Below are 26096 nucleotides of genomic sequence, written 5' to 3' on the forward strand. Positions count from 1 at the left end.
TGTATCTTCACCCCTTGCAGTGTCGGTGACATGTGACGGGCGGCTCCAGAGAAGAAATGTACTCTTAAACCTGGAGCGAGCAGCGCTCCCTAAAGCCGCTGTGTGCTCGCAGCGCTCACTGAAGCCTCTGTGTTCGCATCAGGCACCTCTGCACTCAGAGCCTGCTCGCATTGTCTGCTTTTGCATGGGTTTTAATCCCCTGCGCAGCCCGTATTTCTAGAGTGTGCTCGCGCTATCGCGTATATCTTCTTGTACCCAGAGAGGAGCTGTGTATTAAAGATGTGTCACGGCTGGCCCCGGAGCGCCTCACTTGGCTCGTGTTTAATCCCGGGGTCTTCAGGATTGCTGTTGGCAAGTGGTAGTGTTTCCTCTATCTACGTGCAAGTGGTAGTGTGTTTTCTGTTCACAGTCGAGTGGTAGTGTCTTCTGTTCAGGTGCAATTGGCAGTATTTATTCTGTTTACATTCTGGTGGTTGTGTGTTTTCTGTTTTACATTCTGGTGGTTGTGTTTTCAATCAAGTGATAGTGTGTTTTTCTGCTCACAATCGAGTGGTAGTGTGTGTTCTGGTTACATACAAGCTGTAGTGTGTGTTCTGTTTACGTATAGGTGGAAGTGTGCTGTATTAGCATATTTTTTTCTATTTGCATGCAACCTGGAGTGCATTTTCTGTTTAAATGGGAGTGTTGGTGTGTTTTTTCTGTTTAAGTGGTAATGCAACATTTCTTTTATATCACAAACTTGCCCCAAGAGCATTAAAGCCTTTTACATCAGTATCAGTTTTTTTTTTTAAACCTGGGGAGTGTAAGTGATATGCCCAGAATCATAGGATGTTGAGCTGATGCCAGGACTCGAACCCTGGTTCCAGAGTCGACAGCTCTCTCTGACAGGCCTAATGTCACATAGAAGTGGTAGTGAGTTTTCTGTTTCTAAATGAGTAGTGATGTATTTCCAGTTAGTTATGGGGTCACATTTTGGCATCTGTTGAAACCAGCAAAAGTACTGCTGTTCATGGGTGCATTAACCAACTGAGCTATTTCCCGGTTTACTATGAGATGGTGCCTTTGTTCCATCCACTCTCACTCTTTAATTTTGTGTTTAATTCGAGTTGTTGGTGAGATTTGTGTTCTGGTGTTTGATTCTGCTTTGTGTGCAGACATATTGATTTTATTTTGTTGTACTAAAGTGTTGCATGTATTTATGTTCCAGGATGCTTGCGTATTTGCACAACTTTAGCTCAGGAACAAGCTCCCCCTTAGGGCTCGCCTCCTCCTGACATGCATTCTGAGGGTTGCCCATCTCCCGTCCAGAAGATTCGCTCAATATTTTAGCTAGGTGCTGGATCAATTTCAATCACGCTGGCGTAATTCGCATAAGCCGGGAAGGCCACACGCGGCTATTGCGTAAAATTGGCCATTATACATTGTCGCGTAAATATGCAGCAATTATCTGCAAAACGAAATCATGGCGGGCCTGAAACAATGCACATACATGTTAAGTGTGAAATACAACCTCCCTTCAAAAATTGACATAAGAACTTCTTTCACGCTAAGATATGGCCATTTTGCCAGAGAGGCCATTCTCCTCCGAGGATGGCTACCTGCATTATTTATGCTTTATCGTCTGATAGATGTGCGGTCCCTTTATGCGTATAATCTCATGTTTAGGGGCTGCATGGTCCTTAGTGAGTCATGTGCCTCATCCTGGCTCTTGAAGGACCTGCCGTAGAGGAATAGGGGATTGGTTTGCCACGCTCTGTGCCCATTCAGTCACTGGCCCCTCTGCTGAGACTGGAAATTACTCTGCTTTCCAATGTGTCTTTTTGTGCAGTGCACCCCGAGTACTCAGAGCTCCCAACTTTTTACGTGGCCATCATGTTAAAGTGAAACTTCAAGGTTACAGTATTCAATTCAATTTAAATATTTATTAACCCCTTTAGCGCTGCGCGAATTTTCGCGCTGTGCTGAAGGTTCTAATGAGCCTATCGGCTCATGACGGAACGGTTCCGTCATGAGCACAGCTCAACCGATGCTCATGACAGAACCGTTCCGTCATGAGCATGGAAGGGGTTAAGATTTGGAACTCATATGAGGTCCACATAAAATACATACAAATTAATACATGAAAGTGTAAATATAGCAACAATCATTCCACGGACAGAAGACAGAATAAAATGGCAAGATGTTTCCTAAAAAGTACAAAAAATGTACGAGGGACAATAAGTCAACAAGTTAAAATACTAAATAAAATGCAAAATTAATTGTCAGCAGATTATTTGAGTTTACCAGCAAACGGAATTTATAAAGCATATCCTATCCTAGCCAGAGAGTAATACAATAGCAGCAGTACATGTGCAAAAAGACGCGATCCAGTATCTTACTTTATCTGAGACTTTAAGCTAGCAGCAGAAAGGAAGAGGGAAGAAGAACACAGCAACTTCCTTTTGTGCAAACAGCAGCGAAAACAGGATTAAAATATACACATGAACTCCTTAAAATAATTAGAAAGTTTTAAACACACTGCTTCATTTTTTGGACAAAATAGGAAGTTGCGTGCAGAAGTTACATTTTTGACACCATTTTGTAAGAACATTGGCCGAAGCCAACAACGACGGCACAAGGTCAATTCAGGACATGCAAACAAGACGTGATCCAAGGTCTGAACACTCAAATTGCAAAGATTACAGATTTTTCCATTACTCCGATTAGGGAACCAGTGTGCAGTTAAATCGTTTAAAGGTAGAAGATTCATGAGACAAAGTGTGAGAAGCCTTCGGGTTCCGTGCTGTAAATTCCAGTATACATATTTTTGAGAAGTTTTTGGTATGTTTTTCCGTAAAATTAACTCTAGTCTCTTTTTGGAATTACAGAATTCAATGTCTCTATTAAAACTAATCTTACCACTAGTGGTTTTTAAAAAAGATTTAAATTCTGAAGGTAGAAGAGTATTCACTAAATCTTCTTGTACAGCGAAGTTTTTTTTTGTGCAAATAAAAAATGATGATAAAAGGAATAATTATTTGCCCGAACACCGAAAACTTCTTGACACTTAATCCCTCTTAATGAGTCTTGCTTGCTATTTTTCAACTGGTATCCTCAACGCATAACCCTAGCTAAACCTTGGATGTAGGAGTTTATTAAGCCAAATTCTAGCCATTCGGAATAAAGTATTAAAGTTACATAATTTGTGTAATATCTGACCTTCGATTCTGTCCAAAATATTCCAATCTTTGACATGGATGGATTCAATGGCATAAAGCAGCGTTGATGGAATTTTTACTTTAAAAACCATTAATGCATGTAAAAAATGCCTTCTACCCATAGCATTATAAAAGATATGCAAACCGTTGGCGTGCGATACTGCTTTAGATGCGCTGTGTTCAGTATGGAATTTGTTCTTTGTGCTACCTGCCATTAGTTTCCCTAAATAAGGATATGAGTCTACAACCTCCAATTTTTCTGGACCTATGTTCCAATTGAAATTACATAATTTTCTATTTTTCTTACATTTCATTACTAAAATGTTGCTTTTTGATACATTTATTTTTGGGAAGTGGTCGAATGTATTGTTCTGCAAGGAAATCAACTTCCTGTTCAATCCAATAGGGGTTAGGTCCATTAGTACGATATGATCTGTGTAAAGGAGGCATGCAAATGACTGGTTACCTAACTTTGGGGCGTCTCTCTCAGCACAATTAAAAATATCAGGTAAATCAGCTATATATAAAGAAAACAGCAATGGCGCTAACAAGCTACCTTGTTTCAGGCCATTTTCAGTAGGAATAGGTTCAGATAGACCTTGATTTCCACCCATTAGAATCTTGCACTAAGTTTGCGAATGTAGTGCAATGATTAGGGATAACAGAGGATGGGGCACACCCATTTTTTGCAATTTTCTCCATAATAAAGGGCGATCTATCTTATCAAATGCCGTTGAGAAATCTATAAACGCCATATATACATTTGAATTGCGGATAATTGTATATTTCTCCTCTATTCATTTTAACATGAAAATGTTGTATAAGGTGGAATGATTTTTCCTGAAACCTGCTTGCACTAGAGAGAGAACCTTCTTCTCCGTTACCCATTCGGTAAGATGATCAAGGATGCTACGGCAAAGATCTTTCCCGCAGCATCCAATAGGGCTATTTGCCAGTAGTTACCAGGGTTTGTTCTAGAACCCTTTTTAGGTCTCGCCTATCCCATTCCGCAAGGAATGGATAGGGAAGAATTATAGGGGCCAAAAAAGTTCTCAAACCATCGGGCGGATTTCAAACAGTTCGTGTGAACACAAGCAAGTGCATTTCCCCATATCAAAGCCATCAGCCTCCCTCCCACAGGCGTGCGCAGTGCGCGCTGGCCTCAATTCTCCTCCCCCCTAATTGCTTTCGCTTTCACTGCCACTTCAAAGGGCTCCTTTCCCAGCCGCTTTTTTTTCTTTCGGCGATGTTCTTGTTTCTCTTAGGTGAAGCACACAACTTCTGTCCAGTTGATGGAAAGAGCATCATGTTACGCTGCTCTTTCAGTTGTTCTCCTTAAAGCTGTTTTTCTTGTGATTACGTATGGTCTGGTTAAAACTACACAATCAAGCCGAACCCAAGTGGGATCAGCGAGCGCTCCACCCTGCCTGCCCTATGCCAGGTGCTAAATGTATATAGTGTTGTGCCTCGCCACCCAGCTATCCTTTTCTTTACCCTCAACACCTTTGTGAAACCACCCGTTTCTTAGCGTGTTCGTATTAGCTGCCATAAAGGAACTTGCGGCAGTCTGTTCTGACTACTCAACTCCAGTAAATACATGTTTGGCGTCTTATAAAGCACTACACGTACTCCTCACCGAAGTATTTGCAGTAGTGCTGAATTTAGATAGACGTTAAGATAGATGGCAGTTTACGGCACTGCAGCTTTCTGTGTCATGTTTAATTCTTTGGGTGATCCCGGTACAATCTGCGCGCATTATTGTATGAATGCTGTGTTTTTATAGCGCTAACCTAGCCGAAGGGCAGCGGAGCGCTATACCCAACATTACTGCCTTGACCCCGGTTCTCGGTACAAGTGGCCATGGTGCCTTCTGCGCTTTCTCTCTGATATTGAAGGTTCCGGGTCCCCTTCGTATTGGTTGGTAATTAGCTGTGGGGAGAATGAATCGTGACGAGCAAGCGCATTACAGGTAAGTACTTAATTACTTCATTTATAAACATGGCGCGGACGATCTTGCCAATATACACAGTACAGTAAATGACAGCACTTTCTGCAAACTGGTTGGGTAAAACTGCATTTTATCCTGTGTGGTTTGTGTTTAATGGAGTGGGTAGGATTTAAGCGGTGTCTTTTTTCCCGCCTAACACAATCCAATAATTGGCGCCGGAGCCCCGGCTGCGAGAGTTCATTTGAAGACTGCCGGTGGAGGATTGATGCTGGCCACCCTGTGGTTTTAGGATTCTCCGGCGTCACTGCTTGCTAATTTCCAAACGAGCTCAAGTCCCATGCGTCGCCTCGTAGTTCCAGAAAGCTAGAGGTATGTTTTTATCTCATTACTGCTATTGGCGGCGAGGCCGTTCGCCAGCTTTTTAACGGCCCCGGCGCCTCTTCCTCGCCGGTATATTGCTCGGTTTGCCGTTATCACACTGGCCTCGGAACCAGTACTGTTGTGGTGTCTCCTATGCAAAGTATTGATTTCATGTTGCCTCGCGCACACGCACCAAGCTTTTACCAATCCGGTACCTTTGGCTTGTGCACTGAAAAGACTTTACCAAGCTTTAGTATCACACTCCAAAGAGGTCAATATAGTACGGGCAGCAGCAGTGCAAGCTTCTCCAGTGTACACAACAGCCAATGCAAGCTTCTCCAGTGTACACAACAGCCAATGCAAGCTTCTCCAGGGTACACAACAGCCAATGCAAGCTTCTCCAATGTATAGAACAGCCAGTGCAAGTTTCTCCTGTGTACAGAACAGTGACAGAAGCAGGGCAGTCCTTGTTATATAAGGGGACTGGAATACTTCCGGACCACGATGGAGGAGTTTTTCCCTGAGAGTAGCACTGATTAAACAGGGGAGTTAGATAGGTAACCCACAGAAGGGGTTCTTTCTTAATTAATGTCATGTGGATTTCGTCGGGACCCATCGCTCCAGAGGATCTCATCTTTTTTGATTTCTCCGACTACATCATTGATTACGTATACATGGTTAGATTCGGGAGTTAAAAGCTTAATAGATGTCGCAAGGGTTGAGTTAGTAGAATTATGATAAGCAGAGTTAGTAGAATTATGATTAAGGCTCCCGGTTTTCCGTTTTTACAGATAAATACAGACAGAAAACAATGTGTTTTCTGTCAGCATTTATCTTTCAAAGTGGATAAATACAGAAAAGGTTCTTCTTTTAAGTGACTCTTTGTGCTTTCTTCCATGAATTATAGGCCAGCAGCTGCGCAGGTGGACAGCATGGGAAATTAAAAAACAGGATGAAATGTCTTTAAATAACAGGATGAAATGTCTTTAAATAACAGAATATGTTAACATATATTTATGGTATAGTGCTAATATCTACCAGAGTATGTATTGTGTAATGTTTGGCAGCTTAAATAACTAAAACACGAAAGACATCTAAGTATGAGTGAGCGTCTGTCAGTTAAAGATATATCGAAATGTACAGTTTTACAACTTCATTTGTACGCAAACACAAAATAAATATGGATAAATACAGATAAAATGGCCAAAAAATAAATATGGATAAATACAGACAGAAATGGCCAAAAAATAAATACCATAAAACCAGGAGCCCTAATTCTGATTAGCAGAGTATAGTTCTAATAAATGAGCTTTCCAATCCTCTTCTGTAATGGGGTTAGGAAGCGAATGTCCTCTTGTGCCACAGCAATCGGCGATTTTTCCCAGTATCTTTTGGCATGATTTTTTGATGCAGCTTCTTTTAATTGCACCCATCCTCCATCTTCTTTTGTTTGCCTTAGAGGGCGTTTTTTCCTTTGTCGCTTCCTCTTGAGTAAATTTAATAAATTACTTCGTTCATGAGAAAAATTCAAAAACTGGGCTCTCACTAGTTTATTTCCCTATTTAATTTTAATAATGGATTGAAATGTATTCTTCGTTTAATTGAAGCTTGCGGTAATTTACAAGATTTGGCCAAGGCTCCTATGTTGAGGGAATAAACTTCAAATAAATCCAATTGGAAAGGATCACACTCACCCATCAATAATTGCTGTTGGTCCCTAATTAGAACCGTTAAGGCTGCTTTTAATTAAGTGGTAGCTTGAGAATTCCTGTAGATTCTACCATTAGATGCATTAAACCTAACTATACTACCTTTGAAGTTCCAGGGATCTACCTTAGCGCAACTAAATTCAAATTTAAAGCAAATCAACATGTGATCACTAAGAGCATTTCCCAAGACCTCCATATTTCTAAGTTTACAGAAAAAATCTGCCGAAGTAATTACATAGTCTATGACAAATCTCCCAGATGGCGACTTATGAGTATAGTTTGCTGGAATATCCTTTTCTAGCCTCCCATTAACAAAAAGGTTACAGTAATACACGCTGGAGTTTTTCTGTACTTGTTCAAAGACGGCAGGGCCGGCACCACTTCAGCATTGCTGTTATTTTAATGACGAATCAACTGCTTCCTTTGGGTGTTGCATTTATTTCTAGGCTATATTATTTGTTTTTGAAAACACAACACACAGAATAATACCTTAAACTTGACACTTCCTGTTTATTGATTTTATAAGTTGGAAAATCCGTGTGAATGAATGAAATCAAAAATTGAAGGTAAAGCTCCCCGTCAAACCCCACTTAAGAAAAGATCACACTGATATCAAGCGCTCGTGATGTATCATTCCGCCTCCCATATATGACATTGCAATGCACGAGGGACTATTTTAAATCTCAAAAGTATGTTCTATCACCACCCTGTTTATCACGCTCCATTGTTTCTCTAATATCGCCTACATTTGTTACCTACAGAAAACAATCCTGTCCTGCTATTTTCTCCCAGCACTTGGACAATCAGTAGGGTTTCTTTAAACCTTCGCCAAGGGGCTAATTCCCCTGCAGTGCTGGGGGAGGGGTGCCGCGCGTTGCGCCGCGGTGCTCGTGACGAGCTTGGCTCGTCACGCAGCACTGTGTCGCTGTGCTCAATGACCATGCCCGTTTAATGGAAAGCCCAGCACAGCGGGGGAATTACAGGGGAATTATCCCCGCGTGGGCGTTCCGCGGCGGTCATGACGAGCTCATCTCGTCATGAGCAAAGCGCCACTGTGCCTCATGACGAGCTGAGCTCGTCATGAGTACACAACTGGGTTATTGTGATAAGCGGCATTTCTGAATGCCTATGCTTACATCCATTTCTCTGTTAATGCATATTTCTAGTGGCTTTGACATTGCTTGTATAATGCTTATGATGTCCATTGTGTTTAATGGTGATAACCAGCTGTATGGCTTAAAAGTGTGAGGCCTACTCCGTCCCGTGGCAGTGGGTATTAACATGAGAAATGGATGTGACATTGCATTTTTTTTGTTTTTACAATGTACTGGGCAAGTGCCGCCTTTCAATTTTGCTAGCAAATATAGCTGCCTCACAAGCGTTGAAAGAAAATAACATTTGAGGGACACCTGCCTTTGCATCTGCGGTCTGCATTGTTTTATCGCAGAAGCATCATGCTAAACGATGCACTTTTTTTCTGGCCGATGCCCACAACGAATACTAAAGAGAGGTACATTTGTGGGTTGAAACTCTGAGGACGGCACTCTGCTTTCATATTGTGTATCCTCTGGTTATTGAACCAGCAGGTCCTGGACCGAGACAGCTATAATGTCTCTGCTTGGCCGGGCACAAAGGTGATACAGCGCTGTTTTTAAGGTACACGCCTCACACGACGGTGTACGTACCTTGCAGCACGCACAGCAGTGTGGTGGATAAGCTGTTGTGGGGGTGGTGTGTCCTTTGTGATGGAACTTTGACCTCGGGGTGTTCCCTTTCCAGTGCACAAGAGGTGGAGGAGGGGCAAGTTAGGCGCTCGAAAGGGCATTATTTGCATTGTCATGGAAGGATCCCAAGGCATGTGGGAAACTGTCGAGTCTTATCAGGGGGAGGGGGCAGTTGTGGCAATGTTGACTTTTTTTGAGGGATTTTTTTGGGGGGGATAGGCAATGATGTTGACTTTTGGTGAGGCCATTGGAAAGTTTCCAATGCAAAGGCGTATTCCTCCTGCAGTGGTGTGACGCAAAAATGATGGAGACCTTCAGCAGACTGTGGTGAGTCCAACCCCCTGTCGTCCCCCCAAAAAAAGTCTGCCATATCTGTTATTAATTAACCTTAGGCTGAGTGGAGCCCCTCGTGAATGGTTGAGGCCCCCCTCCTCCCCCCCCCCGAGCCTTGCAGCTAGAGGCTGAGGTGGTCTTTTATGCACCTGGCCGCCTGCTCTATACAACATTATCGGCCTTTGGTGTGGGGCGGTAGCAAAGCTAATTACTGTTTCGTTGGGATCCCCGCCCTTAATCCCGGCTACGATAACTGTGCAGGCACCAGTTACCCACGATCACACCGCGGGTCAGTGGTGGAAGCGCGACTGCGTCTTTCCCGCTCTGACTTAGGGTGGCTCATCCCAGAAGTCCATGTGTGCACATTGCTGTTGCTAGTTTGTGGCGGAAGGTAGACTTCAAACAGCGAAGCGCTTTCTAAATAGCGAAGGACCGGAATGTAATATTGAGCTGTGTGCACTAGTGCTTCCACTGTCCGCCTCTGCCCCATTTTTGTACATTAGGCTGCAGTCTACCGTAACCTCCTTGCCGGCCACTGCCCATCAGCCCAGCTCTGCCCCACTCTTCTGATTGCCTGATACTGCCCACCTACATAACTCTGCCCAAAGATGCAGTCTAGGGTGAGCCTTATTGCCTTCCACTGCCCAGATCTGCCTCATTCTACCAGGGGTGCAGTATAGCATCAGCCTTATTGTCTGGCACTGCTCGCCTGCCGAGCTCTGTCCCATTGCTCTATCCAGGCCTGCAGTCTAGGGTGAGCCTAGCTGCCTGGCACTGCCCACCTTTGCCTCATTCTACCAGGCCTGCAGTCGAGCCGCCTGGCACTACCCACCTCTGACTCATTCTACAAGATCTGCAGTCTAGCGTGAGCCTAACTGCCTGGCATTGCCACCTCTACCTCATTCTATCGAGAAATGCAATCTAGCATCTTGGCCTTCCTAGCACTGCCCACCTCTGCCTCATTCTACCCAGGCCTGCAGTCTAGCATGAGCCTTATTGTCTGGCACTGCTCGCCTGCCGAGCTCTGTCCCATTGCTCTATCCAGGCCTGCAGTCTAGCGTGAGCCTGGCTGCCTGGCACTGCCCACCTTTGCCTCATTCTACCAGGCCTGCAGTCGAGCCGCCTGGCACTACCCACCTCTGACTCATTCTACAAGGTCTGCAGTCTAGCGTGAGCCTAACTGCCTGGCATTGCCACCTCTACCTCATTCTATCGAGAAATGCAATCTAGCATCTTGGCCTTCCTAGCACTGCCCACCTCTGCCTCATTCTACCCAGGCCTGCAGTCTAGCATGAGCCTGACCGCCTGTCACTGCCCACCTGCCCTCCACTCGCGGAGCCACCGCTTCTGAGCCGTGCAGATGATGCCACTGTTGTAACCCAGCTGCGTGCCTTCGTTCAGCGAGCCCAGCTGTGTGCCGGAGCGGGAGGAACATGTAAACACCTCACACATGCTGCAAAATCCTCCACTACTAAGATAGCAATATCTTTCTTGGCCCAAAATATTGTTCTTAGGCCGTTTTTTTTCTTATGGCTGGTCTGTTATTTCTTTGCTACTTTCTGTAAAGTGGTCTGCAAGCTAGTACTTGGTGTTGCGGCACTCTATGAAGAGGCTTAATGAATAACAAGCATTGTCATAGCCAATAGGTCTCGTTTTTGGGACCTTGTAAGTGTTTAGCCATGCAACAGTTGATGTTGTTTGATATTTGATATTTGAGGGTGTATTTCTAAAGCGGGCGTTCGCTCCGGAGGGAGCATCATGGCGCTGAAAGTCCTGAATGCCCGGTCGAATAGTGGCGAGAGGGAGGTTAGATGGCGGCTTTGGTCCAGTCGTCGGGAAGGTTAAAAATCCACGTTTTGAGAAGTTTTCTGAAAGGCTTCTCTAGGGTCTGTTGTCTCAGGTGTTTGGGCATGCTGTTCCAGGCTTTGATGGCCAGGGAGCTTAAAGTTTTCCCACCTCTTGACTTCAAGTTGTACCTGGCGGAGGACATGAGATTGTCTTGGGAGGAGCGAAGGGAACGACTCGGGATGTAGTGTGGGAAGTGTTTGGTTAAATATATTGGGCCCGTTTTGTTAAAAGCCCGAAAGGCAACGGTGAGTATCTTGAAAAGTATTCTCTTGTGCAGGGGTAGCCAGTGTAGGGTATTCAGGGCTGCAGAGATTGAGGATTTGCGGGGTAATTTTAGGACCAGGCGGGCAGCCGTGTGAAGGACGCTTTGGAGTTTGGAAAGGGTGGACTTCTTGGTCCCAGCAAGGAGGCCGTTACAGTAGTCCACGCACGAGATTATGAGGGCTACTGTTACAGTTTTTCTGGCCTCAAGGGGGAGAAAGTCGAAGAACTTTCTGAGAGATTTAATTATACCGAAGCATCTGCCGGCCACAGTCATGGCATGTTGATCGAATGATAGATCAGAATCAAAAAGTACGCAGAGGTTTCTAGCAGTAGTGACGGTCTGGGGAGGGGCAACAGAGTTATCCGGCCACCAGAAGGCTGGACAGAAGGAGGTGTTCTTTCCGATGGGGAGGATCTCTGTTTTACTAGAGTTACAACGGAGGTGGTTATTGTCCATCCATTGGAAGACTGCAGTTAAGCAGTTTTTGAGATTGAGCTCAGCTTTGTTTGAGTTGTCATCTAGGGGAACGATCAACTGAGTATCATCGGCATACGAGGTGACAGGTATGCCGAATGATTCAATCAGGGCAAGGAGTGGGATGAGGTAAATATTAAAAAGGAGGGGGCTCAGGATGGACCCTTGGGGTACTCCGGAGGAGACCATTTTCTCCTTAGATTGAAACGGGCCAAGGGCGACAGTTTGGAACCTGTCGCTGAGGAATGATCTAATCCATGATAGGGATGTTGCACCAAAGATATTGTGCTGCATAACTACTTATAAGGTCACAAAAGTAAGACCTGTTGGCTATGCCAATGCTTGTTATTTTCTGGCAATGACATTATTTTTTTTTGGAAAGGTATAGGACATTCACCCAGAGGCTATGTGTATGGCATGCAGGGAATTATTCCCTATGGATGAGGACACGATCTTTATTCACCTTTAATGACTGAAGTACACCAGATGGTCAGGGCAGTTAATGATATATAGAAGGAAAAGACCACCTTATGTTGATTCTTCAAGAATAAGTGTATTTTTTCACAGCTAGGAGTGTGTGCTGTTAACCTGCAAGGATTGTTTAACAGAATAGACTCGGCAGCTAAAGCGAAACTTTGACTGAATCTTATACTCCGTCAGAAGTTAGCAGCAACCAGATGTGTTTTTACTAGAATAGAAACAACAAGCTGCCTGCCCGTACTGCCTAGAACCCACTGTTGCCCGGAAGCATATAGGTGAAGAAGGAATCTGTTCTATTCGACAGCTCTTGATAATCCTTGCTCATCCACATGGCCCGTGTATGGCCGGTTGCACATGTTTTGTGGTGTTCAACTGATATCTGATTACCTGGGACCTATGAATCCTCCTTATTATTCAACCTTTTTTATTTGACATTCCTCATCCTCCCACTACAAAGGAACTGGCACGAGGGAGGATCAGTTTGACAATGAGCATGTCTTCTTGGTTTCCTTAGTAGATAAAGATGTGTTCCCTTTCATGCCACCGAATAGTCGGTACTCTTTGTTTCTTTCTTTTCTAAACTTGATGGAATTTGGGAAAGTTTAAATGGTTTATTTTTTACAGCCATTTCAGAGAAAAATGTTTTTCTCCTCAGACATCTTGATGAAAAAACTTTAATTCACTAAACTAAATTTGAAAGATTCTCATCTTTCGATTATGATAGGAAGGGATTTTTGTGGTTGGCTTCATGTTCTTAGGACACAAAATTTGAAGACTCAAATGCCAGCTCTTTGGTCTTTCGTCAGCTCCAGGGTCCTTCAGAAGATCCTTTAATGTGTTATGGTTCTACTCAGGTTGAGGTCCTTGAGGGAATAGCTTCTCTAGATGATGTACTAATGGTGTTAAATGCTTCCATGAAACTTTCCTAGGTAGGCATGGAGTGGGCAAAGAAGTGTTGGAAGGGCCTAATCTCCTTTGAATAGGTACACTTAAAAACCTTGGGCAAGGCCACTGACCTTTTCCCAAGTTTTGTTGAGACATTTCTTATAGCTTTAGGATCTTTCTGTTGGAGTGCTAGAGACATGCCTTAAATATTATTATATGATCAAATTGAATATTGATGCCAGGTTTTATGGCTATAAAACATGGAAGCATGGAATGGCTGTGCCATTATTGGGTCTAATCAAGATCTCTACAGAGACTGATGCTTTTTAAAAAAAATAAAATTATTGAACAAGCCGTAGGAAAACAATGGTACATTAAATTCTTCAAAATTAGACAAAAATTTCCAGACAATATACAAGAGACAACACTAGACTATACAATACCACCGACAAAGTACAAAAACTGCAATAGCGTACGACTGAACGTACCGATATTAAAGTGCTAGTACAAAAGAAACCGCTGATATTATACTACAAAATTTCTACTATAATTCATACAAACCTACCGGTATAGTGCAACAAAAATATCCAAAGATATTATTGCCATTCTTAAAGTACTAGTGCAAAGACGTGCTAAATTGGCTAATATAAAAACAGCTGGTAAAAAACATCAAGATTACTATACGGTTCATAAAGTGCTAGTGCTATAAGGTACGAGAGCCGCCGTTTTAAAGCAGCGAAAGTATTATTGCAATTCTTAAAGTGCTAGTGCAGTAACGTGCAAAATTGGCATATATAAAGTGACTAGTGCAATAAAGTGCAGAAACCGCCGATATATAGCAGCAAAAATATTATTACATTTCTTAAAGTGCAAATGCAGTATCGTGCAAAATTGGCTAATATATACGATAAAGTGCGCAAACAGCTGATATAGCACAGCAAATATATACTTGCAGTTCTTAAAGTGCAAATGCAATAACATCTAAAAATTGACTTAAATAAAACAATCAACTTCCTTTTATCGATTCAAGCTTCTCAAAATATTTCCAATTCCTTTCAAATCTTGCAATCGCACCCACTCTACCTGCATAAGCTCTCTCAAAATTACATGTTCTTCTCATTTTATTAACCCATTTTAATTGACATGGGATCACCGTAGATTTCCAATTTTGTAGAATCAGAGACCGTGCTACGACAGTAGAGATAAAAATAAACACTTCTTCTGATTTATTGAACCTATTCCTTTCTTTGCAGATACCAAAAAGGGCCACCTCCGCCTCTGGTAATAGAATTTTCCCTGTTGCCATCTCCAAGTCTGCGAAAATCCCCTTCCAGAAGGATTCTAACTTTGGACAAGAGAAGAAGATATGATACCAACCACCCTGACCCCTAGTTTTGCATCTAAAACATTTATTCTCACATTCAGGGAATATTCTCTGCAAGGCCTCCGGGGTATAGTACAACAGCCAGTGAGAAAAAAAGGACATTAGCTTATAATTAGCTGCTCGGAGTGCTTTGTTTCCTAAATGACATATAACTTCCCAGTCTTTATCTGAAAAACCGCACTGTAACGTGAGGCTTATTTTTTCTAAATAACTAACAATTATAGGAGATGATTCAGAAGGGAGTAGCTTTTTATACCAGAATCCAATACCCTTATGTTTCTCCCCATATAGAGCTGTTAACAAAACATTGGGTGTTGTGTCTAAACCTCTTTTTTCTTTTCTTATAAAATAAATCAGTTGTAGGTATTCAAAAAACATGAACCGTCTGGGATGCGCTCTATCTGTTACCGTTTGCCAGCTAATTACCGTATTTTGAATAAGTAGGTGCCTTATTTCACAAAATCCGGCGGATTCCCATTCTATCAGGTGATTCAAAGATATCTTAAGACCCATTTTAGCACATTCTAACTATTTCAAATAAATAGATCCATCTGAACCGTATTTTTTAAATAAAAGCCGTAATCTTGATGAGTACCCTATCAGTGTCTTATATCTTGTTTTCTTAGGAGGCTTTGCAGTTTTTAAAAAGAAAAAAATTTGAGAGCCTGATTCCTCAAGCATTCTAATCCAAAAAAAAATTGTCTCTTGTCTGTCTAATCCTTAATAATCCTGCCACTATATCGAAAAAAGCTGCTTCATAATATGTCTTAAAATGGGGAAGAGCGAGCCCACCTTGGTTTACAGAGAGTTGTACCACCGAGAGCTTGACTCTTGAGGCCTTTTTATTCCAAATAAATCTTCTCATCATAGATTCGAGTTCATTAAAAAAGGCCATATTGACTTTAATTGGAATATTACTAAACAAGAATAAAAGCAAAGGCAGTACATTCATCTTTATCAATGCCACTCTGCCAATCAAAGACCAGGGCAATAGGTCCCATTGTTCAAACAGGCTCTTGATTTTGTTCTTCGTTTTTATATAATTCAGTCGTAAAAGTTCTTGATACTCTCTGGTCACATAAATCCCTAGGTATCTTATTGGATCCCGTTTTTCTGCTTGAGACTGAAGATCTAACGGAAGAAAATCTAAATTTGAATTTAAAATAAGAACTTCCGTTTTTTTCTCATTGATCTTATAGCCCCCGATCTTTTCATATTCCTTGAGATCTTTCATGAGATATAAAATATTTTCTTTATCCGGAGCCAAATACAGGATAATATCGTCCGCAAACAGTTTTAACTTTGACATTCCAGCAATTGGGGAAATATTGCATCATTATTCCTTATTTTTATTACCAGAGGTTCGATAAAAAAGGTAAAAAGCAGGGGAGATAAGGGGCAACCCTGCCTAGTGCCGCAATTTATTTTTATCTTCCCTGCTTGCCTAGCATTGATTATCACCTGGGCTGACGCCCCTTCATAAATATTCTGTATCATACTAATAATTGGGGCAGGGAACCCAAAATAACCCAAGGAAGAAAATAACACTGACCAGTTGACTAAATCAAATGCTTTTTCTGCATCAATCATTAAGATGCATGCAGAGATTGAATTAATATTAAAATAGTCTAACGCCTGTATCAAATATTCTGTGTTAGCTGCCATATATCGACCGGCTATAAAACCCGTCTGGTCTTGGTGTATTACCTCCTGGGCTGCAAACACAAATCTTTGAGCCCAGATTTTCATAAGAACCTTATAGTCTGAGTTCAATAGACTAATTGGTCTAAAGGAATTCACATCCTCCGGATTCTTATCTTTCTTAACAAAACTAATAATTGTGGACTCTTTAAACTCGGAAGGAACCTTACCGCCTACTCTAATATAATTAAATACATTTTTCAAGGGATCTTATAATTCCTTCAAGAAAACCTTATAAAATTCGATCAGGAACCCATCCATACCTGAAGCTTTTGCTCCCGCTGTTTCTTTTATACTATTTTGAATTTCCAGGGAACCTTTTTCGCAGCCTATTTGATTGCGCCTAGAATCGGAGATTTTGGGAATATCCAAATTATCAAAATATTCCTTGATCAATATTTCTTCCACTTGAATATCTGTAGAGTAAATTCTCTCGTAATGAGCAAGGAATATTTTCGCGATCCCCTCACTCCGAGTATCTGTTCCACCTAGAGGGTCTTGAATTTTCAAAATGATGGAAGACTCTTGATTTTTCTAATCGAATTAGCCAGAAACTTCCCCATCAGTTGACTATCTTCATACAGCTTTTGCTGAAAGGCCTTTGAGCTGTTTATCTCTTCCAGAGTAAAATAGTCCCTCAGCAATACTTTGGCTTGTTCTCATTTATTAGGCATTTGATTCAGTTTTAATGCATACTCCTTCTCAGCAGCACACTGAAAGGCAGATATTTTTCCCTTTCGAACATTTGCCTTATTACTGGAAAATGCTATAATCTGCCCCCGGGCTGCTGCTTTAAATGCACCCCATACCGCAAAAGGCTCTGCTGAATCCTTATTTACAAAAAAAAAAATCTTTTATCCAATCTTTGAAGCCCTCTACCCATATCATATTCTGTAAAAGGGTGCGATCCATCTGCCACCTAGAACGCACCCCTTCTATACCCTCCAGTATCAGTTCGATTTCAACCCTCCCATGATCTGAAAAGGGATTACAACCTATCAATGCGCTGGAAATTTGAAGTGATCTAGAGGATAAAAAAAGTCTATTCTGGAGGCTGTATGAAACCTATTAGAATAACATGTGTAGGACTCTGTATTGGGATTCAGGGAGCGCCAAGAGTCCCGCAATTGGTATTCTGTCATAAAAGCCTCCAGCACCCCTTTCGTCTTTGGTTTTAGTTGCTTCTTGTTCTTGTTAGAGGTGTCCCTCTTTAGATCCTGGTTGTAATTAAAATCACCTCCTACTATAATTTGCCCTGAAGTACCCCTCAAGATTTCACTAATTTTAGTCAGGGCCGAGGTGTCATCAAAAATTGGGCCATAGTAATTTACAAAGTTGAATACCTTTCCAACAATTTTACTACAACCCAAAGCCATTTACCTTTAGAGTCTCTTTGCATCCGCACGATTTCCCAGGGTAAATTCCTTGAGAAATAAATAGCGACACCCCTCTGGGCAACCCCGGCTGAGGAAAAAAACCTGTTGGAGAAATATCTTGGCAGAAACAACTTTGGAGAATTTGTTTTCAGGTGTGTCTCCTGAAGGAAGACCACCTGAGGCTTAAGGACTATTGCCCATTTCAAAAGGGCACCGTACTTCTGTTTGTTGAGCAGCCCATTCGCATTAAGGGACAGGATATTGCATGGATCCAATCTCATCTATAAAACTGTAAAATCTTAAACATATTCTGTACCAACCAATTTTAAGAGTAGCAAACCTACTGTACTTGTTTTTTTTTTTTGCTGCATTTACCCCCCCCCCCCGCCCTGAACCCCCCATGGAACGTGGGAATCCCCTCCCCGTCCACGCAGCCCACATCCCTCCCTCTATTTGCTTCTTCGGGTGTCTTCTTGTTACACCCTGGTGTGACCCATTAACCCAGGAGCACCCGCCTTTTAATTATTCCTTTTTGCTAGCGAAGGGAGGAAAAAGATCATACCTAACACATCCCTTTCAGACTAAAAACTCAGATTCCTCACATTTAGTCTCCTTTAAGCCTTTAAGCCTAAGCCCTTGTGGATATCTCATTGAGAAGAGTCTGAGCCTCCTCTAAATCAGTAAACAGAAAGAATTTTCCTTTTAGAAAGACCTTCAGCTTCGATTGCTGTGCAATCGAGGCCTGGGCACCATTGGCTTTAAATAGTTGCAGCAATTTTACAAATTCTTTCCTTCTTTTGGCCGCGGCCGCTGTCATGTCCGAAAAGATCCTACGTTGTTGATAGGCTTTCGAGGGAATCCGCTCCTTAATCCTGAAATCCGCAAAATTCAATAAGATAGTTCTTGGAAATGGAGAATTCGCAAAACGCTGAGCTGATACTCTATGGGCCCTTGTTATCGTTAAGTCTCCCTCAAAGTCTGGTAGGACTACTTTCTGGATGAAGGAGTTAACCCATTGTACTGTGTCGGAGCCTTCTGTTCCTTCCGGGACCCTCACAATCCTCAGGTTTGATCTACGAGAGTGGTTCTCCAACTCCTCGAGTTTATTTTCCATAGAGATCCTCTTCTTTGTAGCCTCTTTAGTCTCTCCTGATACCAGATTCATTTGATCTTCCAAGACTGATCTCCTCGAATCAGCTTCCTGAACCCTATTAGGAAGTGCCAATGTTAATTCCTCCAACTTATCTATTCTGGCGTGAATGGCAGCTTGCTCCGCTCGCTGATTATTTTTAATTTCGCGGATCTCGTCGAGAATTAGATTGAGCATCTCACGAATGTCTAGCTGGTATTTCGCTTCAGATCCCACTTCAGAGCCCAGTAGACTTGAGTCGAGTCCTGTTGCTCCTTCGTTCCCGGGAGTTGCAACTTGCATGATTTCCCCATCACTTGCTTCCTCATTTGCTGTTGGAAGCTGAGTTTGAGGTACAGTTACTATCATGTTGGGGCCTTTGGATAAGGCACTAGGGGCTGGTGTATCCTAAGTGATAGAGACCAAAGGAAGCTGTGAAGAATGAGGAGGGATCGATTTTGGAGTTGTTCTTTTGCGAAAAGTGGAAAGTCTTTCACTTCCTTCCCGCCAGTACCACTCTTTCTCCTCTCTTCTTCTGCCTGAGGCGCTGGCAAGACCAATATTGGGGAAGGATTAGGAGTTTGAGGATGAACTTCCACCTCTGATTGAGGAAATGAATCTACGGTATTGATATCGTCCATGTTGCCCCCCTCTATTGCTGCCTTTTGCTGTTCTTCGTGCTGCAGGGGGATAGGGGGGGGCGGTTCATCATCTGAAGATTCGGGTGTTGTATCTTCAACTGCAGGGCTTTCCTCCCTGTTGCCATCTTATTTTTGTCCCTAGCAGTCTTACTGTTCCTTTCTAGCCAAAGCGAGACGAGTTTTAGCCTTCTGTCGGGCAGCCGCTTCCACTTTACTAAGTTTGACCGTATCATCACCCTCCTTAAGTGGTTTCCCATTTTTAGAAGCGCGCCCCCTTTTTTTTTTTTTTTTTTTTTTTTGAGTTCGTTATTTATTTTTTATTTTTTTGCAAAAGGCTTTTGAAGCTTTAACTGCAGCAATCCGTTGCGGGTTTTGAGTGACCACCAAAAGTTTTCACTAAACAACTCCTCGCAAATCTTTGCAGGGTCCAAATGCTGAGACAACAACAGTTACTTTTCTGCTGCTCCAGACTCTGCATAAATCGCCTGTCACCTGGCAGCTAGCCAATTTTCACTGTTGATTCTATTTGGCGTTATGTTCAACCTCCCAGCAACATTTGAAACCAATTACGTTTCTTCTTCCCCTTTTGTCCAGCTAGCCCCACTCCAAGAGCCTTGCATCCAACCCAGTTGATCCAGCAGAGATACCGCTGTTCGAAACAAGCTCACCTCGGGAGGGCAGCCAGGTAGCGTATCGTAGCGAGAGTTCATTTTTAACATAGACAGACCGAATCAACGGGGCAGAGCTTTAGGCAGCACCTCTTCGTCGCTCTCCTCACTGATTTCCTGCCGCGGTTCTCTTGTTCACCCGCATTCCTCGCTCGCGGCTCCCAGCTTCCAGGTAGCAATCTGCAGCAACCTGCTAGCGTCTCAGAAACGCGAACTACATTACGGAGGCGGGGTCGTGGGTCACGAGTCACGAGAGACTACGCAGAGGCGTGGAACTCTGCAGCCTCCATCCTTGACCATTTGCACTTTCTTTTTTGGTATGTTTCTGGGTCATAAAGGCCAGTGGCAGTATCATAGAGACTGATGCTGTCATTTGGGCTAGGGGGCTTCATGGGAAAAGTTGTCCACAGAACAGTGGTCACCTAGCCTTGAAGGTTTTGTTGATGATTCATCTTACCCTCAAATTTTGGGTTGTGCTTTTCTCTGGTAAAAAACAGAGTGAGCTTGTTAGTCAATAAAAATGGACCATGTGCCCTTGCTACATAATATAAAACTATTGAGAAGGTAAAAGATCAGTGACATTGTAGCACCTGATGTGGCATTTCTGCTAATTCTGTATGAGCAACAAGATATAATTTCCAGTGACTAACATCCCAGGTGCCTCTGACGAGACAAAAGACAGGCACTCCAGCTATTGACATCTCCACCCCAATATTCTTTGTTATTGAGCAAATGCTGGAGAACTGTCCATTCCATCTGTTCTCAAATATGTGAAGTGCTCAGCTGCCAATCATCTTTGTTTGGAGATCGATAACAGTACCCAGATGCTTTTTTCCTAGGCCTTACTGTTTACTGTTTTCTCCCTTTGAAATATTAGAACACCATTAGACAGAATGCTATTGAGAACATGTAATTCTGGCGATCCTGGCTTGGCAAATCAACTGTTGTTTGCAAAGCTTTTTCAGTTGCCAGTTGAACTGTCCCTCTTCATCTGACCCCCAGGGCCTACCCTTCCCCCTGTCAAGTTTCATTAGGTTGGCATGAGCCCCCAACAATAGGAAGCAATACATTTCCTTGATTTGTTTGATTTTCTGCCTAATGCCATAGAAGACATGCAGATCTTGGAGATATTGTTGTGAGCAGTCTACCAGTTTCCTGTTTACTCTCTTTAAAATGCCTTTTATATGACTTAATAAATTATGAAATATGCACAATCTCTCTAGCTGAAAAATATTTGTGGGCCAGTATCTGACAGTCGTAAGATTGCTGAGGTCTTTTAAAGGGGGTCAAACCTCTGGCTTACGTGTATTCCCATTTATACAGGTCTCTCACATATATTCAGTAGGACTAAATGTCATAATGATTACTGCCCTGAAATTTCTTCGTGGGGTTACTGGATCTTTGATTTTCATAGGAATTCAAATATGGTGTTATTTGAGGTGTTCCACTGTACATCTTTGTCTCAAGCTGGTTTATTACAGCTAATGAAGAGGAACAACACCAAACTCTCTTCCTTTACCTTGTTTTACTGCTGTGACGTGCGGTGTATTTGAAGTTGACCTCCATTGGCCATTACTGATTTACCCTGTATAGTGCATCACCTCTTCATAATGTTTCCTTGAGGTCAAAGAACAGTCTCTTCAGTCTCATTTGTAGAGTCATTATGAGACAGTCAGGCACTTATACCTCCGTCTTTAGTACGCCATCTGTGATGGCGATACTAATAGCAAAAAGGTTGCCTTTGGTTCTGGGGTGTGGAGGAAGTGTGAAAGAGAGTGCATTGTGCTTATTCCTCCAGTTTTCACGGGGTTTGTCCCTGAGCTGTAATACCTGCACTTTCCTTACTACTTGCCTAGATTGCATGCAGGCTTTATGCTTGCCTCATACTTGCAAAATACCTGTCTCTGTGAAGTGCCTTAAAATGAAGATTTTCCATAAATGCACTTGATCAAAACTTATAATTTTATAGACGAGTCAGAAGGTACATTTTACTTTATCTATTGCCTGGCATAAGCTGCCAAGAATGCATAAGTCCAAAGAGTGTTTGTTCCCTGTTTATCAATCTAAACGATTTTTTGCGGGGCTTTTTATCCCCGTGATCAAAAAGGACACACCAGTGCTGCCTTCCACTTACATCACCCTTTCTTCTCGGATTTAGTATCATCACATTTTTGTTTTTCATTCTCTTAAGAATGTCTTCGTTTTCCAAGAGATATGTTAATCACAAGGACACTGACAACAAAGTATATGTGTTGTTTTGTTCATCTGTTAAACTAGAATACTGAATTTCCCATTAGGTACTATTTATTTTTACATGTTACAACTAATAAAAAAAGAGCTTCTGTTTGATGTTTTATCTTATCTGGAATCGATTGTCACTTCCATGTGTTCACAGGCTTTGGGCCCTGCTCCAAGATGGTGTTCATTCTTAGACAACTTGACTGAGGAGTTGGAGGAGAATCCTGAGAGTACAGTCTACGACGATTATAAATTTGTAACTAGAAAAGACCTGGAAAACCTAGGTAAACCTCTGATATGTATAATTTGTTTTCATCGTTTCCATCTGCCATTTATGATTGCAACTCGGTTGTAGTTTTGTGAATGTTTATGCACCATAATGCCAATGCTGGTCTGGTACGGCCTCTTCGAACTCTCTCCACCTGTCTTTTTTTTTTAATGCAACATGGACATAAACTGTTTTCCAACTTCTTCAGTGGAATTAAAATGAATTTGCCTTCTCTTGCATGCTGACAGACAGGTGGGTAAGTGAACTGAGAAGAATATTGTCTTGAATTGGATTATTAATTTGGAAAGTGGACACTTCTACCACCTCAAAAAACACAATTTAGTGTTAGGCTTAAACTCATTGATTGGACAACATTTGCTCAGATTTGGTACTAGCAGTAGGCACAGTTCTGCAGAGAAATGCATGTTAAGTTCAAGCAGTAGCAACACTTTTAAAAGTCAAGAAAACACACAGTTAAATTCCCAAACGAATTTAGGAAAATAGAGGAACATTTAATGCCAAAAAGACACCAAAAGGATTCAATCTTTCCTCAAGGACTGGAGATATGAATTTTTTATGTTTTTAAAAAAGCACATTGAAAATTTAATGCGCTATTGAAGAGTATGAGTTTGCAGTGACTGGGACTAAGGCGCACTTTCAGGATCACTGGAATTGAGCAGATATTGGATACAGCAAACAGGTCACCCTAGTGGAAGTGGGGAAAGCACAGTGTTTGCTTTAAGCTGAAGCAACAGGGCTACTTTAGTCGACTACCTCTCAGTAATTCCACTACTGATGCTGCAAAAACGGCCCTGTAACAAAAACGGCCCCCACCTGTGCGGTGCACCGGGGGATTGCCCGGTGCCCGCTATGGCTTGTCCAGCCCTGGTTGAATGTGGTCAGTTCAGCACTGTCTATGGATTGGAATGGAAAATTCCATGTGGCTCTGTTTGCCCCCTCACTCCCGGCCCATTGACAGTGTGGGACGAAGGTGGCAAAGCAGAGCAATCCTGCACCTTCAGTCCCAGCCTGTCTATAGTCCTGTTCTTCGCTCAGTCCAAGCCAGCTAATCGCGAGGGTGATGGTACCTGTAGGAGATAGTCCTTTCTATGGCCCACCTAACCATGGTTTTTGACAGCTCTGCCCTGCCCACTCTCTCCTGAGCCGTCTGTAGCATCTCTCACTTCCCTTTGTCATTACACACATGCATGCAATTGACCTTTTTGATGACTTTACCGTCTGATAGGTCTTTGCACTAAAACAATGGGTAAGAACTATTGAGTTCATATTTTCCATTTTGCTTTAGCACTTTTCAGTTGAACTATTTTGCCTACAACCGGTTTCCATTGGCAATAGTTCTTTCAATTTTTTTCTTTTTTTTTTTTTAATGCAGCATGAGTTATGCGATTACCTTTCAATTAGGCCTTAATGCAAGATTTTGACTGAAGTGTATGAGATTTTGTATGGTTGCTCTAGTTTTGATTAATAGTTCTGCATCTCTTAAGGCAATGGAATTGAAAGAACAGTTTCTTTCACTCACTCTTTCCTTTCTTGGGGCTTCCTTTCAGAGCGGCAGTTCCAGTTCTACTTCAGAAAAATGAATATTACCTATCTTAATATGTCTAAGTATTTTGGAAAAAGGTTTTTGCAATAGAAAATAGTCAATATTTGATTAGCAATTTGCAAGGGAGTGTAATCCCTTTTAGATTGCTTGGCTAGCTTCCAAATGTCACACACACCATGGCGAAGTTATCAAATGGTCAAAACAATGTCTTGAGGGGCGTGGCTTCGAGGGCGAAGATGGCGGACGCGGCTCTGTAGAGCTCCTGCCGGCCCGATTCTTATCCGCTAATTTATCCTTGCCCTACACCCTCTTCCCCCGTCTCTACTAGTGCAGGAGTTTGCTGGAGTCCGGTGGATCCCGGTGGTGTGGTTGTTGGAGCCCCAGAACCCCGCTGGCGCGACCATCGGGGGCCGTCCATGCTGGGCCTACCTGCCGCGTGGTGAGCCGGGGCCTCGATTTTTCTCCTGCCCGCCGGGAAGCCCTGCTTCCGGCTGGGAGTCATCCATCTCAGTCCGCACCGCCGGAGCGGAGTCACTGGAGCCGAGAGACTGGGGGCTCGTGACCGTACCCAGTGGAGTGGGGTCCCGACGCGTTGGTGGTGTGGACCAGAAGTGTTTCCTGCTCAGCCTGCCCTGACGCTCTCGTGGGGCAGCAGCGCTACCTGGGGCGGATGATCTAGTGGCGCCAATCCGGCGATTCAGCCTTGGGCCCTTGTCTGGTGGTCCCTGCGCCTCGGTGGAGTGTGCCCCCCCCTCGGGTCTGGCCTATCTCTTGACGGACTGGGGCGAGCTGGACCCGGGGGACGGCGGTGCCGTGGAAGTCCCATCTGCTGCCTGCTTCCGTGGGGTGACCCATAGCGAGTGTCTATCGCCGGACTACCCCGCCGGCGGCCATGACGAGAGGCAAAGGCGGTCTCAATACAGCCACTACGGGACCCATCGACAAGTTCACCGGCCCCGGGAATGGTGCCGGGGCTGCCGTAGGGGGTCAGGCGGCGGGCCCGGACAATGCGGCGCTGTTAACGGCCATCACGCAATCCCGTGATATGTTGGATGCGAAGATCGGCGCGGTGGGCGCCGATGTGATGCTGCTGCGCCAGGACCTCCGCAACGCAGTTGCTCGCATCACGGAGGCCGAAACCAGGGTCACGACGGTGGAGGGCGATGTCGGTGCCCTGAAGAAGAGAGTTGCCGACCTGGAGCAGACGCAGCGGGGCCTGGCGCTCCGTGTGGAGGACGCCGAAGGGCGGGCATGGCGGAACAATCTGCGCTTTGTGGGCTTTCCGGAGGGATGCGAGAAGGGGCCTATGGATGTGTTCCTTTCCCGGTGGCTGGAGAGCTGGTTGCCCCCGGACACCCTGTCACGCTGTTTTGTGGTCGAGCGCGCCCACCGCGCCCTGACACAGAAGCCGCCGGCTGGGGAGCGGCCTCGCCCGATCATTGCTCGGATCCTGAATTACCACGACCGGGATGCCATCCTCCGAGAGGCGAGACTCAAGGACACCCTGCTGTTTGATAATTGCAAAATTATGATCTTCCCAGACTATACCAAGTTGGTTCAACAGCAGCGGCATTCCTTTTTGGCGGCCAAGGCCAAGCTCAGGGGCCTGAAACTTCAATACTCATTGCTATACCCGGCCCGCCTCCGTGTCATCTACAATTCGAGGACCCACTTCTTTGATTCTCCAGAGGCTGTCTTTGCCTGGACGGACGAGGCGGTCCGGCTTCGGCCACACGTCCAGCCGGGGCTGCACTCCGGTTCCTCCCGCAGTTCATCTCAGGAGCGGAGCGATCAACAGGCCAAAGGGAAGCGGCACCGCAAGTCCCGTTCGAGGCGGAGGTCCCTGTCTCGAGACCCCCTTTTGGGGGACACGCAGCCGGAGACGGATCACTCTGGCGGGGGGT

The 26096-nt window shown here is 43.7% G+C and overlaps 1 protein-coding gene across 1 annotated transcript in view; it reads left to right on the forward strand.

The window, feature by feature from the left end:
* Nucleotides 1-26096, forward strand: part of NOL10 (nucleolar protein 10) — a 742763-nt gene that overhangs the window by 592085 nt on the left and 124582 nt on the right. Inside the window, exon 14 of the mRNA XM_086926337.1 lies at nt 22518-22644. Within this exon, the coding sequence (XP_086782463.1) occupies nt 22518-22644 (127 nt within the window). The remainder of the gene's footprint in view (nt 1-22517; nt 22645-26096) is intronic.

This window comes from Lissotriton vulgaris, chromosome 6 (genome assembly GCF_964263255.1).
Source record: "Lissotriton vulgaris chromosome 6, aLisVul1.2, whole genome shotgun sequence".
Lineage (NCBI taxonomy): Eukaryota > Metazoa > Chordata > Amphibia > Caudata > Salamandridae > Lissotriton > Lissotriton vulgaris.